This window comes from Trachinotus anak, unplaced genomic scaffold, assembly GCF_046630095.1.
Source record: "Trachinotus anak isolate AG129_WGS33_773 ecotype Australia unplaced genomic scaffold, CSIRO_AGI_Tana_v1 ptg000025l, whole genome shotgun sequence".
NCBI classification, from domain to species: Eukaryota; Metazoa; Chordata; class Actinopteri; order Carangiformes; family Carangidae; genus Trachinotus; species Trachinotus anak.
In genome coordinates, this window is record NW_027273876.1 from 10,008,504 (window position 1) to 10,026,453 (window position 17,950).

The window sequence follows — 17,950 nt, forward strand, 5'->3', positions numbered from 1 at the left end:
AGTGGGATATTGAGGACGTTTGGGGTATTAAAGTCAAACAGTCTTTTATATCAAGACAGTTACATTCAGCACCATGCTGGCTGCAGGGGCCCTGCTCATAAGCCTGAGCATACTAAGTGCTCATGGACATGATGGGAATGTAAGTTTCTTCATATCTTTATGAATAAATCAGTCAGAGGGATTTTTGAATTATACAGATGAGAGAGTTTCTGTTGTAACAAAAGCTTGCTGATCTGCTCTCTGCTGTGATTTTGTCATTTCAGCTGGACTACATGTGTAAGAATCTTTTCTGCATTCGCTCTACATGGTGACACACTTTATCTTCAAATTAGTACTACCACTTACCGATTCATATTTCCCAGAAAAAAAAATGCATATCAATTGCTGACTTTCTTCAAATATTGGAACATGTAATATTTTATATTACTTCTTTTTTAAACTTCAAAAACTGTGTAATTTTATCCTTAATTTTGATCCTTATCATCTTTATACTAAAATGTGGTTTCAACGCTTAAAAGTTGTATTGCTCCTTTTTGCCACATCTATGTGACCTTTATCACCTGTATTGTCTCATCCTGTATTGTACACAGCACAAACATAAATTTCAGTGTGTAAGTGACTCTCTGTTGTTGGCAGACATGGATTATCAGGACAACACCACAGATGCCCCGAATGTTTTATTTGATGTAAATGACTGGATGTTTGACCTCATGGATGAGTCCAGTAAGTGGCCATGGAGGACTGTGTCCTTCTGTGTGTTTCCATCTTGCTGTTTAGTTTCATCCAAAGTGACACTTTCTTGCCTTTTACAGATGTTTGTGATCCAAACCCTTGCATGCACGGTGGCTCATGCCAACATAAATCTGATACAAAATTCGAATGCTTGTGTCCTTTGCCTTACAGAGGCAAGAGGTGTCAAAAAGGTAGGTAAGAATTTCCAGCTTGGCTTCATGATAAGTTTATTTTGTAGAGTTACTGCTATGTTTAATTTTCCTGGAAATATAAGTCTGTTCTAATTGGTTATAAAACATGTTATTGGCTTTGAAATGGTTATGTGCAAGGCTCAACACATATGAATATAAATTTGACTTGTGGGTAACTGATAACTTGTTTTGTTCTTCAGTCAAAAACATGTGCGAAAACATCAGATGTGGTCATGGTGACTGTGTCGTCAACTTAAATAAATTACCATATTACGAGTGCAAGTGCAAACCTCCATTCCAAGGTCCAGACTGCAAGACATGTGAGTATGCCAAAAAGTGTGACAGTTATGTTATGTGTACATTATTGTGGTCCAGCAAGAAAATTCTCCGGACTAGAGACTCATATCTGCACAATAATGGATTCAACCATATACAACCCATAATAAATACAGGAAAATAACCAATGACCTCACCTGTCAAGCATTGCTGCACGCACATGGAGCTGTACATGGAGCTACTACTATTCCTGTTAATCAGGTGAAATGTGGTGATGACTTTACACAACCTGAGAGGGGCCAAAAAATGGATTCAAGGATTAGTTCTTTAGTAATAACTTAAGATGATATTAGCAAAAAAACAAAGAACTGTCCAGAGAGCAAAATTTGGAATATCCAAAAGATGGGCAACAAGAGCAAAACAGAAAAAGCTAAACACTGGGAACAATATACTAAGGAAACTTTCACAAAGTCAAACGAGCACAGACACTAAATACACACAAGGAATGCAAAGGTGATTGAACACAGGTGAAACATGTTAGGGCGGGACAGACTATCAAGACGGAGGGAAACACAAGACAAAGACAGGAAGTCACGGTGGACATACAAGGAAAATAAAATAGAAAATGAATCAAAAGTCCAAGCTGAGTCCAAAACAAATACAAAAAGTCATAAGACATGAAGTGTCCATCAGGACAAACCATAGCAAAAAAAGAAAGGGTGGCCCATATCCTTTGAGAACCCCAAACTTCCTTGCTACACCCCTTCTATTATATTATATATTCTATATTAATCATTTGTTTGTCTTGTGTGCATCAGTGCCAACTTCTCCCTGTGACCCCAATCCTTGCAAGAATGGAGGCTCTTGTGTTAAAGGGAACCGTCGTTTCCGCTGTCTTTGTCCTGATGGATTTACTGGGAGATTCTGTAGAACTGGTAAGGACTTTATAAAGAACAGAGCCAGCCATCACTCCTTCTAACATAACCCCAATCCTTTTGCTAACACCTCTGGTTGTAGTTACTTACATTTTTTCATCACAATCTTTTCTTATAGCTTCCAGTGACTGTTATGTAGGGAATGGAGAGACGTACAGGGGCGACGTCAGTATGACAGAAGGAGGGGTGGAGTGTCTGGACTGGCATTCCCATTTCATCATATTACATGGGGAGAATCCTTTCGACATGTACTCAGACTTCACTGGACTAGAGTATAACAACCATTGCAGGTATTTGACTGTTCACTGATCAAATTATATTTTCATTTATCTATCATACAATACACCAACGCTTTCCTCTTTAGAAATGTTAATCCAGCTGTCTGTAAAGGGATGAAAAAAATGTTTACTACACATTTTCCTATTCAGAGACAATACTTTAAGTAATTTAGTAGTTTCATTTTTTTTCTCTACCTTTTAGGAACCCAGATGGGGATGACAAGCCTTGGTGTTTTATTAAAAAGAAAAAGAAACTGCAGTGGGACTACTGCAAAGTCAAACAATGCTCTGAAGGTGATTGCTCTCACATACACACAGTACATACACAGTACATACACAGTATATATATATATATGTATATATATATATATATATGTATGTTCAAGCTGTTTTCTCTCTTTTCTGATATTCCTCAGTTCCAGCCACTCCACCTACAACAGTCAAACCACAGCCAGTACCTTCCCAGTTCTCCCAGTGCGGAATAGCCGAGCCTTCTCGCACTAATAGGATTTTTGGGGGCAGCAAGTCTCTCCCTGGCAACAACCCCTGGCAGGTGTCCGTGCAGACCAGACCCAAAGGCTCCTCCTATGAGTTTCGCCACATGTGTGGTGGGATCCTCCTCACTTCCTGCTGGGTCCTCACTGCCGGCCACTGTGTGTAGGTTCTGTGTTTTGTGTGTATGCCATTTAAAGTCTATTCATTTTTCTACATAAACAAACACTTACATTTTTTTTTCCAGTGAGCCTACTGATGAATTCCAAGTGGTGTTAGGAGGAGTGAACATAGACAAACAGGAGGAGATGGACCAGACCATCCCCGTCATAGAAACAATCGTTCATGAGGACTACAGGGCGATTCCAGCAGCAATTTTCAATGACATTGGTCTGTCACATTTATCAAATATAACATAATTTGTAACCTAGATAGACTATAGAAATATATAGATTTGGCAGAAGTGTAATCATTTGTCTCGGGCCTCAATCATATATTAGCTGATAATACAATGTATGGACAGTATGCACAATACATAGTATCATTTAGATTACTTCAATCCAAACCTTTGAGTCTCTCATTCATTCGTTTTTTTGTGTGCTTATTTTATTTCACCCAAAATGTCACAATACGATCATCATAGGATCATTGCTACAATAATGTTTTATTAATATTAATGCATTAGGGGTTTGTGCTTTAAGATCTGTCTATGTAGAGGTTATTTGATTACTTTTTAAATCAAATGATTCATGTGACTTACTGTTTGTGCCAACTTCCTGTGTAGCTCTGCTTAAACTCAAGGTGACAGACAGTCCTTACTGTGCTAAGGAAACTCGCTTTGTGAAGACGGTGTGTCTACCAGACCAGACCTTCCCGGCTGGAAAGCAGTGCGTTATCTCCGGATGGGGGGCCACTGAAACCCGTAAGGGATTATTGATTTATTTATTCAAATCCTTTCATGTCATATACACAGAATATTTTTGTGTCCTGACACTTTTCGTAATGAATTTCTTCAGAAAAATGCTTTTTTATTGATTTCTTACCAATATGAATTATTTACATTCCTTAGCCAGTTTAATTCTCATTCAAATTTGCTTTGACCTCCGTTTCTCAGAGGTGTACAGCAGCCAGCTGTTGAAAGCTCGTGTTTTGCTGATCTCTGAACAGCGTTGCAAAGCTCCTCATGTCTATGGAAACCTACTGGATGACAGCATGCTCTGTGCAGGGACTTTGAATGGGGGCATCGACTCCTGTCAGGTATGCATGATCACAATGGTGTGGCAATGGTGTTTTCTAGCAGTTTTCAAGGTTACTGGTATTAAAGGTCCCATATTTTACACTTTTCCAGTGTTTTATTTTAAGTTTTGATATCTATATATTTGTTGTTTTAATTATCAAAAAACATCTCGGTGTAGTTTTATATTTCCTCTCTCAGGCTTCTCTATGGACCTCTAAGCCTCTCTTCTGATTGGCTGTTTTCTGAGTGATCAAATAAAAATATGTGTGATTGAATGAAAATAAAGCAGATTTTAGGTAAACATTTAGAGAAACCAAATCCTGCAAGGTTGGATTGTAGGTCCAGGTAGGCTGGGCTTGAGAGCGGTGACTGCTTTGTTGTGACATCACAAAGTTACAGAAGTCCTGACGGCTTGTTTTTAAGAGCTTCTGAATACAGGCTATGTGCATTTCTCTATAGAGTGAGAGCTTTGATACTTTCATAGTATTAAAATGGCATTACAATCAAAAAAAGACATGAAATCTGACTTTATACAAAGCAGGACCTTTAAATTCAAACCATCAGGCATCAGGCCTGTGCTGGATGTGCACAAAATATATTAGTCCTCTAGCAGCGACTTAGCTACCTTCTTCAAGGGAAATATTATAATCTTAATTTTCTATAACCTTGCAGGGTGACTCAGGTGGCCCGTTGGTATGCGAGCAAAACGGCACACACTACATCACTGGTGTGGTGAGCTGGGGCGATGGCTGCGGTGAGAAGAACAAGCCCGGTGTCTACGCCAACGTCCACACATTCATCAACTGGATCAAGAGCAAGATCAACTGAATATCAGTCGACTGAAGTGTCTCACTGATACGCTGGCCTGAGAACTCCTTCTTACATTGGAAAGACAAAGAGATGACAGCTTAGTTTGCCTTGAAAAAAGAAAAACTGTTTATTTTTTATCAGCGATAAAACCAAGCATTTACTCCGAGTCCAGCTTTGAGTGAAAAGAGGCACTGTTACAAACTCACAAAGCTGAACCTGCCAGACAAAATGTCGATCACACATCATTTCGGTGGGGCCTGTACTCAATCTCACTGAGCCTAGCTCAAAGTGAACCACATTATCAGAAAACTGCATGTTTTTGCATGGCTGCAGCAAGGTCTTGCCTGCGCCCGCATGTGTGCTTCTCTAAAGATAAAAAAGAAAATGATGAAAAAATATTCTGAAGTGCTGGCCCTATATATGCTCCCTATCTACTAAACACGCTCAATACTTTCCATCCAGCATTCAATACAGTATCACTTTTGGCCTAAAACAATGAATTCAGTTCAGTCTTGCTGTTTTTGCTTGAACAGGCCATATAACCCAGTCTGAAGCTTGATAAACAGTAAAAAATAAAAACACTTGCATTAAATCTGAAAATAAACTATTTTTTCTGAATTCCCTTTTGCTCACCACATACTTCCACAATCCTTTAAACAAACATGACAAGTCCTGTCCCGATTCAACATGCTTCATCCCCCTTCTTCATCATTTAAACTATATTTTACAGTTCATTGTTGCACTTACAGTAGCTCTGTTTGACATTGGTGTGACATCTTATACAACTAGACTACAACAGCCATTTCATCAAATCAGATACCAAAAACACCTGGAAAGTAAACCCCTCAGGAAAAGTTCACCTCACCCTCCGAAAGTGGCCATCTTTAACAATCTCTAAACATTATCATCTATATAAACTCCTCTGATCTACGCGTCTTCTATCGCAGCAGCTTTACTAGACGTAGATGTCCTGACTGTGTTCTGGAGGGCGGCCGACGAGGAAGACGAGGTGGTGCTGGACTTCTTCTCCATGGATCTGAACGAGGATGTTGTTGTGGTGGACTTTTTCTGAACGGTCTGAATGGTCTTCTTCCTCTTGACCTGAAGGACCTCCATGGCGTCCATGTTGACACCCTGTTGAATCTCCTCGCTCGTCTCCACCTGCTCTGACGTCTGCTGCTGCTGCTGCTGCTGCTGCTGCTGCTCCATCTGCTGCTGGCGATGCAGCTGAAACAAGGATAACAGGATCATTTAAAATGGATTGTTTGTCGCATGTACAAAAAGTCGATCAACAGTAAATTACTAGAATTCATCCTCCACGGTCTCTCACCATCATCATGTACTGGTACTTTGCAATAGCCTCGTCAGTGCTAACTCCCTCGGCCAGTCCCAGCTCTGCAGCCCGGCGGGCAAGCTCGGCCTTGTGGGAGCCTGGAGGGGTCCAGCCCACTCCTCTGATCCAGTTCAGGTCTGACTTGTAGTTCACCTGCAACAAAATGGAGCAACAGTTAGAGTGGAACACTGATATTGCGAGAATCAAATCTGTTGAGGTGGGCCTAAAGGAGAAATACTTGGATGTGGTGGCGTCATCCTCTACTCATGTAAAACTGGTGTAAAATTGATGCATTGTAAATCAATTGGGTATTATATTATCAATACATCTCATGCAACTTTTGCAATGTGTTGCAAATGTGTTATATGTTTTTACTTACAAACTACAAACATTTTACACATCCAGTGGATATAGAGCAACCTGTGGTGCTGTGTTTCTGGCTTCCTCATGAATCTAAGTCCAATATTTACTCTGTCTTTAGCTTTTGTTTTTGGCCTTCATCACCTTAGTGAGGAATAGTGTCAGTGTCACATTGATATAGTGAATAAATGTGAGCGATATGATGATGCTGGCTGTAACAAAAACAAGAACTTTCACCAGTTCACTCTCCTTGCACCATGACTTACATCACTCTGCAGCTTGTAGGCCTGCTTGGCATGCTTGACATTGAGCTGTTCGGGGTCACAGGTGTAGTCGTGGAGCTTGTGGCGGTAGGAGAGGTCACTAGCCTGCGCCTGACTCTTTTTGGCCTGCAGAAACTCAGGCTGGTCAGCATGGATCTTGTAGTGGCCACGCTCCTCCTTGGACTGACGTTTATACTCCAGGTTGCTCTGGAGCTTGCTGGCTGCCAGAGAGTGCACCATCTTCGGGTCGTCCTCCACGCAGCGCAGCCCCACCTGCTGGCCCTTCTCTTTCTCATGGGACTCCTTGTAACGATACTGTTGGAGGGAGAAAGACAGTTGTTTGAAATTGTTGTGACCTGATTTAGATTTAGGGGATTCTAACCCTTTGTAAGTTGAGTGAAATACTTTATGTTAATTGTGCTGCTTCCAGAATAAATGAGCAAATCTTTCCAATCTTACTAGTAAAAAAAATTTTAGCTGCAATAAAAAAGGGGGCTGTGTATGTAAAATCTTGGGAATCACTTTCTGTAGATAAATTAAGCATTAAGTAGGAGTTGTTCAAGACAAGTGCACTAAAAAAACCAAAAGGTGAATATACACCAAGCTGCTGATCCTAATTTGTACTTTAAAAAAACAGAAAGACCGAAGGGACTCAAACTGAACTCACATCACTGGCAATTTCTCTGGAGGCCTTGGCAGTTTGGAAAGGAATAGCATCGAGCCTCAGATCGTAGCCCGATGTCTTCAACTGCTCCCCAGACGCCTTGTAAACTTTCTTCATAGGAAAGAATTTTGAAGACAGGAAATGTCACAAACAGATATTGTCATCTTTCCATGGTGATTTGAAATCGTTTGCTTGTATTTAGGAGAGGTATCTGAAGAGCCCCTTACATCACTAATCTGCTGGGCATTCATCTTGGCTCTAACAAAGTCTGGATCATCTGGGTGCAAAGTGTACTTATGCATGTCATCATTCTTTCCAGATTTGTACAGCCTCTGCAGTGGACAAAAGACAAACACATGAGAAGGATATCAACAGGCTTTTACAGGTAGAATAACAAATGTGCCTTAAAGTAGGATGAATGATTTCTTGTTAATCTTGTCAATGTACCTCGCTGCACTGTTGATAGCTCATCTTGGCATGGACAATATCAGGAGAGTCAGCCACTGAGGTGAACTTCAGACGGTCAGGCAGCTGACGATACTTCTTCTGCATGAAGGAAGACCACATGAACTTTAACAGCAGCAAATAAAGCTGGCCGAGACTTGTGTTGAAATAAGTCATATTGAAAATGAGAAGTACTCCAGACTTGGAAATTAACTGTCAGCTGTTGGTGGAAAATGGAAATGCAACACAAAGTTGGCTTCAAAAAGTCAAATATCTCAGCTGTTATAAAAATGTTTCATTAATGCCTTCATGCGAGTAAAAATTTACCAGAAGTAGGACTGAACACTTGAAGAGTGAATAAATGAAATAACAAAACTCCAGATGATTAAAAAATGTTTAGATATTTTCACTTTACTGTCTGGAGTATTTTCAGAATCCTGCGACGGCCCTAGATGTGATAATAGACACATATTTTAACCATTTAATACCATTTTTTACATATACTCACATCACTGATAAGCTCTCCAGCCTTCTTGGCCGACTCCAGCTGAGGTGCACCCATTCCGTCCCAGGCCACTCCTTTCATGAAAGTGAGGTCTGACTTGTAGAGTTTCTAGACATAAGGCAATAACATTTGTAAAAAAAAAAAAGTTTACCTTATTAGTACTGTCTCTCATTTTTTCTCTGCATCTCGTCCTCTCACCTCACTCTGCAGGTCGTAAGCCTTTTTGGCCCACTTGACCTTCATGTCATCAGGAAGCACTGTGTACTCATGCAGCCGCTTCCTGTAGTCCTGATCGCTGGCCAGGGCCTGGGCATTCTTAGCCGTCACCAGATGAATCATGTCCGGGGTGAGGTGGTACTGACCGCTGGCCGTCAGTGCGTCCTTGCGGTACTCCTGGTCGCTGGCCAGCCGGCCCGCCTGCAGGCAGTGCAGGAGACGTGGATCGTCCAAGACGCTTTTGACACCAATGTGTTTTCCCTTTTCCAGCAGGTGGTTGTGTTTGTACTGGTACTGCAGAGAGGCAGAAGTTACGGCAGGAGTTAATTTCAGTTTTAGACTAATACAAAACAACAGACATGGTGGTGGTTCTTATATCCATGCATGTGGTATTTGCATGCGGCCTCTCTTTAGGTGGATATTTTAAGTGAATATTCGTCTATGTTTTGTGTTTTTTTTCTTACATCACTGGCGATGCCTGTGGAGCTCTTGGCAGCCTGGAAGGGGATGTCCTGCATGGTGAGTTTGTAGCCCTGAGCCCTCAGGGTGTGCCAGGACTCTCTGTACTTGATCTGCAGCAGAGAGACAAAGAGCAAACAGTCATTCACCTTAAAACACTCACACACACACAACGCAGAAAAAGAAGTTACTGATGTCTATAGCTGTTGTATGGTTCTCAGGTCACAGGAACTAAGAGTACCTCACTGAAGTTGGCTGCATTGATCTTTGCCTGTGTAATCTCTGGTCTCTCAGTTGTTATAGTGTAGTTGTGTTGGTCATTCACCCCCTTCTCTTTGTACAAACGCTGGGAGAAAGTGGAAGAACACATTTCATCATCATCATCATCATCATCATAATTATCATCATCAAGCCTTTCCAAATGTAGTATTGGAAGCATGTTTTGGCTGAGAATCTTGTGAATATGTGCAACTTAACTAAGCAACTCAAAAACAACATGACAGGAAACCTGGAGGATAGAATGAAAAACAATAAGCTTATTGTCTCACTTCATTTGTGATCTGTCCACTGAGTTTGGCGTGGACGATATCTGGAGAGTCAGTGACAGAGGTGTGCCTGAAGTTGTACGGCTGCTGGCGGTACTTTTTCTGTTACAGAGGAAAAACAACAAACCCCGATAACAAGTTAGCCTGGTTATGCTTTTGTAGGTCAAAGTGTAAATAAAATCATCACTTTGTAAGAAAAAACACTTTGAAACAGAAAAATGACAATGAGCATCAACACACAATTGCATACTGTAGATCTGTGGTTACATGCATATAGTGCTGTATGTGCACTAAGAATTAGATAAAAGAGGAACAAGAACAAAGCAAAGAGGACGTCTCACATCACTGATGAGGTCTGTGGCCCTCTTGGAGCCTTCAATCTGCAGAGCCCCGGTGGCGATCCAGGCTGCCCCACGCAGGTAGTTCAGGTCAGAGCGATACACGTTCTGTGACAGACACATAAATCAAAAATACATTTTTAACGATACAAAAAATGATTAAAGTCTAATTTTAAAAAATACCAGTTTTTTTTTTAATACTTTGTATATAACTAAGGTGGCACTGTTTTGTAAGTGCTGGCTAAATCACTCTTATATTAAACACTAACCACTGGGTCCTTTAATTAAATTTTAGTCTGAATAACAGCTGTGTTGGTCTTAAACACCAAACTCTTTTCTTTTTAAACGAAGGCAGAGTTTATCATCACACAAGTCTGCAGCAGTGAAGCGTCCCTCTCACCTCGCTCTGCAGGGCGTACGCTCTCTTGGCCGCCTGCAGCTTCATGTCATCAGGCAGCGAGGTGTACTGATGCAGGGTGAGCCTGTAGTCCTGATCGCTGACCAGTGACTGGGCTTTTTTAGCGTGGGCAACCTCCATCATGTCCATGTGCAGGTGGAACTTTGAAAGCTCCTTTGTTGCTCCTTGCTTGTACTTAATCTGGAGAGAGACCAACAAAAAAAAGAAAGTCTTAGTTGTATATATGTTTTCTAAATGTTTTTTTCTGCTAGGTCAGACAAAAAACCCCCCAAAAAACACTCACGTCGCTCTGGAGCTTGCTGGCGTGGACTGAATGAGCAATGTTCAAATCATCGTGCAGTCCCTTCAGTCCGATCATCTTCCCTTTAGTCTTCTCAAATTCCTCTTTGTACTTTTGCTGAAATGGCAAATCAGCGACATCATGAATAAAGTGAGATGTTTAAAATTTGTGCAATTTATGTGTAAAATTGTCTCAGATCCTGTCGATGTGTTGAACAGTCAATTCGCCATAAAAAAAAAAAACAAAAAAAAAAAACAAAACAAGTGATCTGCTGCAAAATTTTACAAAAACAATCAGCAACTGTTGCAGACCAACATGTTTAAGCTGTGGTAAAAATGTTTATTTATCGTAATCTTACATCGCTGAGGATCTCTGCAGATGCTTTGGCAGACTGGAAAGGAATGGCGTCCAGACGCAGCTTGTAACCACCATCACGAATTTTAGTCCAGGATTCCTTGTAACGGCTCTGAAAATGCAACACAGCAGATGCACAAATTCAGTTCCACATGGTAGGGTCTTACAAAGGCAGCTGCTTGGGTGATTTTATTGTCTGTTTGATAGATTTTTAGGTTTTTACCTCACTGATGTTCATAGCATTGAGCTTGGCCTGCACCATCTCCGGCAGCTCTCCACTGAGTGTGTAGTTGTGCTTCAGGTTTTCACCCTTCTCCCTGTACAACCTCTGTGAAGGAGAGATTTCAGCATCACTGATCATTCAGTTCACCCCAGATACTTTTTCATACGGTGCTGCTTCTTCTGTCTGTGTACGTACTTCATGTAAAGCGCAAATGGGGAAAATCAGTGTAACAAATGAGTATTTGGATCAGGTTGTTTAGTTGTGCATCTTCTCCATTAAATAAATGACATGGGGCACAAATGGAAGCCAAACTTACGTCAATGGCCAGTTTGTTGCTGAGTTTGGCTTGGACCATCTCTGGAGAGTTTTCAACACTGGTAAACTTCAGTGCACTCACATCCTGACGGTACTTTTTCTACAGAAATAGAAAAACGCATAAAATGAGTATAGAGAAGAACAAGGTGCACATGTATTTGATGAGCAGTAGAGGGCACAACAGTATCACAAACATACCTAGTAAAATATACAGTATATATACCATGAGTCAAAATAAAAAACTTACTTTTTGATAGATAGATACATAACTAGATATACATATAGACACAAATATAGATGGATAGAAGCCTGTTCATTAGGGACTCAAGGCTCTGTTCTATTTGTGCTCAGTCATTTCATGGTCTAATGTTGGTCACCATGACTGGAATGGCCCTTAAAATAAGTGGCTGCTTATATAGAGGTTATGAATAGACTCTGGTGTTGCCAGTCTGTCACAGATATGTCACCATTTATAAACTACTTACAGGCATTTACAAAAAAGTGTTCATAAAAAGGGCCCATGGATAAGAAGGTGTTTCACTGAGTCATGAGCTACCACTGATGTTAAAGATAAGATGTTCCAGACTGTTTGATTTTTGATTGATTTCTCTCCTCTAAGTTCCTCTAAACTCCTCTTAAATATGAAGGTAAATCAAATTATTGTAGTAAATAATACTATTTCAGAGCCAGGAAGTTTCTGTAACGCAGCCCATGTGTGGGCCCTGTGTGAACACCGTGCACTAAGAAGATCTGGGGACCAAGAAGCTTCTAGGAAACTGGACACTTGGCATTAATAGAGATGCCTAACAGCTTTCATTTTGAAGGTCTGGATGACACAAATGACAAATGGTTCGACCTCTGCTTCCTCATCTATCTTTCTAAAAAATGTGATGTAATATATCAATGTAAGCAGTGTGGATCCAAGCAAATCAATTTGGTAAAGAGAAAGACAACAGGAAAAAGCATAAAGCTGAGTGCCAGTTGGTGAAGTGGCATCTCTGTGATACGTAACAGCTTCAGTAACTATACTCAGTCTGCTCTCTTGTTATAGCTGGGGTGCAGTCCATGTACTTAACCCAGTTTCAAGAGAACAGGAATGATCCTGTGGCCGCAGCTCTTTAAATACATTCTGACCTGAGCTGTAAACCTAGATATGTGCCTTCCAGTCATATGTTACACAATTATGCTCATCACTTTCTCATGCGCTCTGTGCTCATTTACCTACGTAGTTCTCAGAGTTATTAATAATAATCATACACTGCATAATAACTGGTTTAAATTACACTTAACTCACAGTGTAATTACCATAAATGAAGGAAAAGATAATGAAGGTCAGGGACTGAAACACTTTTTTTGTCTGTTGCTGTGGGTTAGTATTTAACAATATCCTGTAAGTGGTGACATTACTATTGCTAATATTACCAAGAACTATCGCTGTTTGCAGCAATGCATTCTGGGTAACACAATCGGAGGTTACCTCGCTGACAAGCTCTCCGGCCTTCTTCGCCTGCTGGACGTCCAGGGATTTTGAGGCCTCCCAGCCAACGCCTTTCATCCAGTTCAGATCTGACCTGTACTGTTTCTGAAGACACACATTTACACACGTTTCAGTTTCAAATTCTCCAGTCTTGTAGTTAACAAATGACTTTGTCATAAAAACACCTTGTTATTTGAGGGACTTACATCACTCTGTAGTCCATAGGCCTTCTTAGCCCAGGCAACATTCATGTCTGTTGGCAGCGTGGTGTACTCGTGGAGGAAAGTTCTGTATTTCGTCTCGGTTGCCAGGTCTTGCGCTTTCTTGGCATGGCTGATGTTCATCATATCCAGGGAAACACTGCAGACAAGATTAATTTCATCAAGTAAATTGAGTTTTCAGAGGGCTCTTTGATTACTGTGGTAATTCCCACTCACTACAGCACTTCATCTTGATTTGGACCTTATCAGCAAAGGATTATTTTATTTGTAGAAAGATAGCTATGATTTTCAGTCAGTGTTTTTTTTCAGTCTTCCCTTCTGAGGCAAGCACTTATTTCACCAGAGCCTCAGAGTCTCCCACAGCAGAGACAGAGGTTGAAGTCTTAATGATTTCTCTAAAGACCAATCCATTCAACTAAGTGGGTTTTATATTATCTTTTACTAATTCACGGAGGAGAACAAAAGCTCACTTCTTCACACTTCTGCCTGCTTTGGCGTTAAAGCTGCTTTAAATCAGAGTTTCACTGTACTCTTAACTTTATTCACCTGGTGTGTCAGGTGTTACCTGACCTTAACCCTAACCCTGATGCAAATTACAGACAAGAGTTGTCTCTAAGTCACCTGTATTTGGTCTTTGTGTCCTCGTAGTTCTTCTTGTAGTAGAGGTCACTCTGTAGTTTGGTTGCCAGAGCAGAGTGGGCCATCTGAGAGTCGTCGCTGACTGACTTAATACCAATCACCTTGCCTTTGTTTTTCTCATAATTCTCTTTGTATTTGACCTGCAAGCAGATGAGGTTTGAAAGTGAAGTATAAAATACATTACTGCATTTTTCTCCTCAGGCTAATCTTAAAGATACAGACTGTTTTTAGAATAACTCACATCACTGGCCAGATCCCTCTTAGCTTTGGCGGTGAGTATAGAGAGAGAGTCCAAACGCAGCTCAAAGCCCTTCTCCCTTTGCTTCTCCCAGCTGCTCTTGTACACTTTCTAGAAAAAAAAACATTAACATCAGAGTCACATAATGTGTACAATGTGGAAACAGAAAGGTCACAAAACATATTCCAGAAATACTTCTTGCTTCAAATAGTTATGAGGAAATACAAGATGCAACAATGAAATAAAAAAAATGGTAATACACATTAAGCCTGAGGTGTGATGAAGAATTTTTAGTTTTTTTAGTTTAGTACTTCAATTTTCATAGTACTTTTTTTCCCATTCATTTTAAGATTAAGACTTTTATATCATCAGAAAATTCAAGAGCACCACAAATTATTATACAGTAGAATTTTTGGTTCCTCAAGTAAAAGGTGACTTGAGTGTGTCTCCAATGTTTAAAGTCAAAGGTTTTCCAGGTGTTCGACCACCAAGTACCCATCACAGCTTTTGTATATATATATATGGGAATAATCGCATGCTTTCTCTTACTGGTCTATGCTTTGTAAACAAAAATACAAAATATAAAAATTGTAACTCTGAATAAAGATATTTCTCAACTTGCACTGATACCCTACATGGCAGCATAAAGTACTTGTTGGCCACGAATGACCTTTTTGTGTCAAACACTGCATGGGCCTTATGCCAGTTAAATCTCTAGAGAGTTAAACTGTATTATGTCAGTCAGGATTTGGTTGATTTTCAGCACTGATCTAATTGCCCTAATTCCCAAATAATGGACTAAGTCATTGGTTAATCAACTTCATTTTGTGCCTCATGCAAACATAACAATAACTAAGAATCCCGAGTTGAGGATTTGAATTTGATTTGAAGTGATTCATCTCTCTGAGGATAGAAGTCTGATGAATCAGTCGTCAGGTCACAAAATCTGAAATGTATGATTGGCTACTGTATGCGTGCATCACCATGGAAACCTCTTCCTCAGTCCTAATTGTTGACCATCTGCAATTAGAGTGAAGGGGCATGACTCCAAGACACAAGGCTGCTACTGTTACTGTATGTTCATTATATTACCAACGTAGGCTGTAAATGAAAGGGAGCATCACAGTAATTAAAGTGCAACTGATCAAAAACCCTGATGACAGTTTCTTAGTAGACAAAGTCAATCAAATTTTTAGAACAGTAACAAAATGTTATAGTTCAGCAGATTAGCAACTATAACAACTGTATTTACTGTGAATGAGGCAGAGCACGACTTTGATGTCCAGTAAGTGTTTTAAAGGGGTAAGGTAAATGTTTGTGTTTGTTTATATTATGGTGTTTTGTTTGCATGGGAGTTCATTTTGTTGTAATTTAAAAAAAAAAACATGATACAATATGAAGCTCTTGTATATGCCATTGTTGTAATATACAGTGTAACACACACTGCAGTGACAGTGACTGAACTTACCCCACTGAGAAGCTCAGCATTGGCCTTCGCTTGCCTGAAAAGAGGCTCATCCTTTGTCATGGTGTACTGGTGTATGATCTGCTCTGTGTTTGCTTTGTACACCAACTGAAAGTCAGAAGCAGACAGACAAATATTGTGAGAGTGCGCCATAATCAGACGTATACGGTTACAGCTTTAAAGTGAAGACCTTACATCGCTCTGCAGCTCCTGGCTCTTCTTGGCATGTTTGATGGACAGATCATCCGCCACCTGGGTGAACCTGATGCTGTCTGCCTTCTGACGGTATTTGGTCTGAAAGGGCAAAGACAGTAGATACACGACATAAACAATGTGCCTAATACAACTAACTAAAATGTGTACACACAAATAATAATTGTACTGACATCACTAAGCAGCTCTCCAGCTTTCTTGGCCTGAGTGATGTTCAAACATCCTTCAGTCTCCCAGCCCACTCCTTTCATCCAGTTCAGGTCTGAACGGTACTTGTTCTGTGGAGCCAGAGGTTAATCATCAACCTGGTAAAATTCCCTTGCACAGCACTTAACATTTAAATACCAGACTGGGGTTTGTCCCTTCCTCCTGTGCTGTACCTCGCTTTGCAGGGAGTAAGCCTTTTTGGCCTGCTGGACCTTGATGTCATCCGGCATGACGGTGTACTCGTGGAGCTTTGTGCGATACTCCAGGTCACTGGCGAGGGCTTGAGCCTTTTTGGCGTGGCTCAGGTTGATCATGTCCATAGGGAGGCTGTACTGGGCCTGGCTCTCCTTGGAGCCCTTCTTGTATTCAATCTAAGGTGGTGACAATAAATACAAGTGTATTAAAAGTTGGATGTGAGTTTCTTGTTTGGGTCAGATGGTGTACTTGCATTAGGTGTTGCAGTATACCAAAACATGTATTTCAATGCCTGATCAAAGTAACTTACATCGCTGCTCATCTTGGACACTTGAAGAGAGTGCAGAGTCTTGGAGTCGCTCATGTTGACCCCCACCGCCTTTTCCTTGTTCTTCATGTAGGTTTCCTTGTATTTAATCTGAAACACATGTCCATCTAATTTAATTTAATTTGCCATCTATTACATCTAATTAAACCCACTAATGTTTTTCACTCAGACATTAGCTCTGCCCCCCTCAGATTATATCCCACTGCAGTGGAAAAGAGTGTGTGTTTGCTTACATCACTGGCGAGGTCTCGGGAAGCTTTGGCTGTTTTGATACTCAGGTCGTCCATGCCAATGTCGCAGGCTTTAGACTTGGATTTTTCCCACTCCTCTTTATATTTAATCTGGAGAGACAAATGTGGATCGTCATAACTTGATGAATGAGAAGTGATTTCCTGTGACCATGCAAATTAGGTTCTCAAAGTGTGGATGCAGCAGGCTTGTGCATGCATATGTGAGAAAGTGCCTGTGTGTTAACTTACATCACTGCACAAAGCAGCGTTGGCTTTGGCCTTTTGGATTTGGGGCAGATCCTGGGACAGTGTATACTGGTGCTTCGTCTTTTCATAACCTGCTTTGTAATTCAGCTAAAGGACACATGAATTACATATACAAATACCAGGGTCAGCTCAGTGCTTGTAAATACAGTGTGCAGCTGAAAAGTGCTGATTAAAGTTTGTGTTAATCAAAACACCCATTAGAAATAATAATTGGTAGTATATGTTGTTATTATCGTGTTTACTTACATTGCTGACAAGCTGAGCGTTTTTCTTTGCTAGGATAATCTCAGGCGTGTCTGTCACTGGACTGTACTTGACCTGGTCAATATGTTGCCTGTAGTTCTTCTGCAGTTATACAGGAAACATTTTTAAACACAAGATCAGTCACAAAAGAAATCCATCGACCTGAGAAAAATAGTTTTATATGTATTTGCATATAGTCTGCATATAAATTTTTCTACTGTTAAAAACGGCACTTAAGGTTTGTAAATGGAGAGAACTCACATCTTTGAGTGGGTCCAGTTTCCTTTGGCTTTGGTAACCTGGTGTGAGGGTGGCTGGGTAGTTGTATTCACCCTGCTCCTGTTCACAGCCTTGTTTGTAAGCAATCTGAAATGTACAAGAAGACTATCTCAGTAAAATCACTCAGTTCTTAAATCATACTATATATTCAAGTAAACATTTATGCATATGATAAATGAAATATTGATATCTTATAGTTTTTGTAATTTATTGTTTATTTTATTGGGCAATCAAGTAGTCGTTCAATATTTTTTTTTTAATCACATTGTATTAGCACAAC

The 17,950-nt window shown here is 40.4% G+C and overlaps 2 protein-coding genes across 7 annotated transcripts in view; one reads left to right on the forward strand and one right to left on the reverse strand.

The window, feature by feature from the left end:
• On the forward strand, positions 1-5,569 carry LOC139608330 (hyaluronan-binding protein 2-like). Of its 3 annotated transcripts, none has more exons than XM_071461971.1 (13): positions 1-139; positions 264-276; positions 637-723; positions 813-923; positions 1,124-1,243; positions 2,018-2,134; positions 2,253-2,424; positions 2,615-2,706; positions 2,829-3,069; positions 3,152-3,294; positions 3,689-3,826; positions 4,019-4,161; positions 4,814-5,569. In XM_071461971.1, the coding sequence occupies exons 1-13, from the start codon at positions 74-76 to the stop codon at positions 4,967-4,969; spliced, it is 1,599 nt and encodes a 532-aa protein (XP_071318072.1). In that variant the 5' UTR covers positions 1-73; the 3' UTR covers positions 4,970-5,569. The 3 variants fall into 3 exon arrangements, with proteins under 3 accessions (XP_071318072.1, XP_071318073.1, XP_071318074.1); XM_071461972.1 differs by having other exon boundaries at positions 19-139; positions 264-307; XM_071461973.1 differs by having other exon boundaries at positions 58-139; positions 264-410.
• nrap (nebulin-related anchoring protein) overlaps positions 5,054-17,950 on the reverse strand; it is a 20,684-nt gene continuing 7,787 nt past the window's right edge. For all 4 annotated transcript variants that reach the window (XM_071461969.1, XM_071461967.1, XM_071461966.1 and 1 more), the window contains 30 exons: positions 17,653-17,757; positions 17,395-17,493; positions 17,131-17,235; positions 16,885-16,992; positions 16,634-16,741; positions 16,302-16,499; positions 16,095-16,199; positions 15,904-16,002; positions 15,712-15,816; positions 14,247-14,354; positions 13,988-14,145; positions 13,352-13,505; positions 13,146-13,250; positions 11,670-11,768; positions 11,354-11,458; positions 11,135-11,242; positions 10,780-10,893; positions 10,479-10,676; positions 10,082-10,186; positions 9,744-9,842; positions 9,437-9,541; positions 9,201-9,308; positions 8,719-9,030; positions 8,524-8,628; positions 8,019-8,117; positions 7,799-7,903; positions 7,575-7,682; positions 6,911-7,222; positions 6,282-6,437; positions 5,054-6,178 (listed from right to left, as the gene is read on the reverse strand). In XM_071461969.1, coding sequence (XP_071318070.1) covers positions 5,879-6,178; positions 6,282-6,437; positions 6,911-7,222; positions 7,575-7,682; positions 7,799-7,903; positions 8,019-8,117; positions 8,524-8,628; positions 8,719-9,030; positions 9,201-9,308; positions 9,437-9,541; positions 9,744-9,842; positions 10,082-10,186; positions 10,479-10,676; positions 10,780-10,893; positions 11,135-11,242; positions 11,354-11,458; positions 11,670-11,768; positions 13,146-13,250; positions 13,352-13,505; positions 13,988-14,145; positions 14,247-14,354; positions 15,712-15,816; positions 15,904-16,002; positions 16,095-16,199; positions 16,302-16,499; positions 16,634-16,741; positions 16,885-16,992; positions 17,131-17,235; positions 17,395-17,493; positions 17,653-17,757 — 4,095 coding nt within the window. In that variant the 3' untranslated portion in view covers positions 5,054-5,878. The remainder of the gene's footprint in view (positions 6,179-6,281; positions 6,438-6,910; positions 7,223-7,574; positions 7,683-7,798; positions 7,904-8,018; positions 8,118-8,523; positions 8,629-8,718; positions 9,031-9,200; positions 9,309-9,436; positions 9,542-9,743; positions 9,843-10,081; positions 10,187-10,478; positions 10,677-10,779; positions 10,894-11,134; positions 11,243-11,353; positions 11,459-11,669; positions 11,769-13,145; positions 13,251-13,351; positions 13,506-13,987; positions 14,146-14,246; positions 14,355-15,711; positions 15,817-15,903; positions 16,003-16,094; positions 16,200-16,301; positions 16,500-16,633; positions 16,742-16,884; positions 16,993-17,130; positions 17,236-17,394; positions 17,494-17,652; positions 17,758-17,950) is intronic.

What these genes read in the sequence shown, in the direction of transcription:
- LOC139608330 (XM_071461971.1), top strand. Translation starts at nt 74, where the DNA reads ATGCTGGCTGCAGGGGCCCTGCTCATAAGCCTGAGCATACTAAGTGCT. An exon ending in TGGGAGATTCTGTAGAACTG is followed by an intron (nt 2,135 to 2,252) that starts GTAAGGACTTTA and finishes CTTTTCTTATAG; the next exon opens with CTTCCAGTGACTGTTATGTA. An exon ending in ATGGGGGGCCACTGAAACCC is followed by an intron (nt 3,827 to 4,018) that starts GTAAGGGATTAT and finishes TCCGTTTCTCAG; the next exon opens with AGGTGTACAGCAGCCAGCTG.